At 43.1% G+C, this 3132-nt stretch overlaps 1 protein-coding gene across 1 annotated transcript; it reads left to right on the top strand.

Moving 5' to 3' along the window:
* The first annotated feature begins 1363 nt into the window (after positions 1–1363).
* LOC110305447 (olfactory receptor 2AK2-like) lies at positions 1364–2383 on the top strand. The gene has a single exon (XM_021177436.1). The coding sequence runs from the start codon at positions 1406–1408 to the stop codon at positions 2324–2326; it is 921 nt and encodes a 306-aa protein (XP_021033095.1). The 5' UTR covers positions 1364–1405; the 3' UTR covers positions 2327–2383.
* The last annotated feature ends 749 nt before the right edge of the window (positions 2384–3132 follow it).

Raw genomic sequence — 3132 nt, 5'->3', positions numbered from 1 at the left:
ACACACACACACACACACACACACACACACACACACACACACACATATACAGACACAGACACACATGCACACATGCACACACACACATGCGCACAGATATGGACTATCGAAATCAGCATGTAATGCCATGCTTTCAGCAATGTCTACTGCCAGGGTCCAGGTAACACCTGGCACTCAGGGTAATTGGGGAGCACAATGAAGCTGTGGGCAGGCTAGCATTTTCTTGACTTAAGGAATAGTGGGGAGGTGCACTTTAACCGAAGTCCTTATATAAAAAGTAATAACAATGTCCTACATTGCACTACTAATTTCTCCTTAATTCTCTTTCATAAATCATATTTTGAGAGTTTGAAAAAAGTTACTGACTCTTCTACTTTAAATTACTCCAAATGTTTTATGCAAGAGATGAACATTATATGTATAAAGTAATAAAATACTTAATATAATTTCACATGATTTTTTTGCATTATATAATCCTATTGTAGACATAGTAGATCTTGTTAATTTTTAACATTGTACAATGATCTCAGTACTTCTTTCCTTTCCTGTACACATTCTGCGTTTTGATTTCCTGAGACGCTCCTGCCAATACCTTGTTCACACGGATAACAGAACTGAGTGAAAGAATGCTGCTGTCACAGAAGGAGACCCAACTCCAGTCTCTCACCAGAGAGGATCTGCAGCAGATATAGAAAATTTTCTGAGAATTACACAACTGCTAATTTTGTGATTATTTAAATTTTGTTCTGTGATCTTCAGAATGTGTATTTTTATTTTATTTTATTTTATTTTACTTTATTTTATTTTATTTTATTTTTTTGTTTTTTTGAGACAGAGTTTCTCTGTATAGCCCTGGCTGTCCTGGAACTCACTTTGTTGACAAGGCTGGCCTTGAACTGAGAAATCTGCCTGCCTCTACCTCCCAAGTGCTGGGATTAAAGGTGTGTGCCACCACAGCCCAGCATGAATGTTTATTCTTATTTCCTCAGTTATAACTTATGAATAACATTGATTCAAAAGTGAGTCTGAAGACTCCATGCACGTAGAAATGGAAAGGACAGAGAATCCAAAATCCTATTTCAAAGCTGAGTGTGTCAGACATGCATGGAAAGAGCAACATCTGGCAATAATGCATATGACACAGACGCTTAAGTAAAACTAAAAACATTACAAATAACTAAAAGGACTATGTTTAATACAAACACACACAGGCACACACACACACACACACACACACACACACACACACACACACACACACCTGTATGTGCCCTAAAGAGAGGGTGCCCTAGAGCTATTCAGGGAAACTATCCTATGTAATAATTGTTATTTCCTCCTCAAGGACAGTCCTCACCAGGCCACACCCTTTCCAGGGTGCATCTGCTCTGATGGTTCAGTCTAAGCCATGGAGTCAGGAAACTACAGCTGCGGGACAGACTTCAGCTTGGTTGGCCTTTTCCAGTATGGACACATGGACACCTTCCTCTTCACAGTCATCTCCATAATCTTTGCAGTGGCTCTCATAGGCAACATCACACTGGTCCTCCTCATCAGGCTGGACCGAAGACTCCACACCCCCATGTACTTCTTCCTCAGCCAGCTCTCCATCATCGACATGATGTACATCTCTACCACTGTGCCCAAGATGGCAGCTAACTTCCTCTCAGATACCAAGGCCATTTCCTTTCTGGGCTGTGCAGTCCAAACCTTTGTGTTTCTGACCCTGGGTGGGTCTGAAGCCCTCCTGCTGGGCTTCATGTCCTATGACAGGTATATAGCCATCTGTCGACCCTTGCACTACCCTGTGCTCATGAGTAGGAAGATCTGCTGCTCCATGGTCGCCGGTGCCTGGAGCAGCAGCTCCATCAATGCATTCATGCACACAGTGTATGTGTTTCAACTTCCATTCTGTGGTTCTAGGATGGTTAACCACTTTTTCTGTGAGGTTCCATCTCTCCTGCCACTGGTGTGTGAAGACACATCCCAGTATGAGCATACAGTCCTCGTGAGTGGACTTGTCATTCTGCTGCTCCCCTTCCTGGCCATCCTAGCTTCCTATGCTCGGGTCTTGGTTGTTGTACTCCAGATGGGTTCAGGGAAGGGACAGAGTAGAGCTNTGTCCACCTGCTCCTCACACCTGACTGTGGCCAGCCTGTTCTATGTCACCACTCTCTCCACCTACACCCAGCCACACACCTTGCATTCTCCTGGAAGGGACAAAGTGGTGGCTGTTCTCTACTCAATTGTCACCCCTGTTCTGAACCCATTCATCTACAGCCTGAGGAACAAGGAGGTCATGGGGGCACTGAGGAGACAAAGGGGGTGATGGAGATTTACATGGGACTTTGGTTCAACCTGTGGACTGATATGGAGGCTGGTCTTGAACACTGCTTGGGACAATTTCAGGATCAATATTCTGGTAGTTCATCAGCTTGTCTCAATAACTGAACAAGAACACAATCCTTTGCTCACAGTGTCACACTGAGGTGATGGTCTAAATCTGAATGTTGGCTTTGAAGGAGATTGAAGGGCCCTGGCCCTGGCCCTGACATCTCTGGCTGCCTGTCAGCCTGGGTTGACTTTCCACAGCACCTCCTGCCCTGATGCAAGGCTCTCAGACTGTGGGAGTCAGTACAGTGGCTGGCTGTCTTGTTCTCTGGATGCTCTTTCTACAGTTTATGAGTACAGGTGTACATTTGCAAATATTTTACATAAATCTGGGATATTTTACTGGCTTTCTTTGCAGGTGCAACTATTATATAAGAGTGTGTGTTTTTATACTGTGACATGTTTTAAGGACAATTCAGAAAGAAATATGGAAGGAGATAAGTGAATACTGGCTTTTATGCTTGTCTAACTATTATCACCTGAATAAGAATTCTGAGTTCTCTCGAGCTGTTTAACCATGTCTTGCTGACTCCCTTTATCAATATTCTTCCACAAATTCACCAGTGGGCTTCATAATAAACATCATTAATAGATCTATCTGTCAGTATGCACTCTGTCTCTTTCCATGAACAGTTGTTCAGTTGTATTTGGATCTCTCAGCAGGCACGCTAGCTTATGGTAAGGACATTCAGACAAGAAGACTCAGAATGGCAATGCTTTAACAAATCATGAACAATTTCTGTA

This window comes from Mus caroli, chromosome 11 (genome assembly GCF_900094665.2).
Source record: "Mus caroli chromosome 11, CAROLI_EIJ_v1.1, whole genome shotgun sequence".
In the NCBI taxonomy this organism is placed as follows: Eukaryota; Metazoa; Chordata; class Mammalia; order Rodentia; family Muridae; genus Mus; species Mus caroli.
This window is presented reverse-complemented; position numbering and strand designations above follow the sequence as displayed.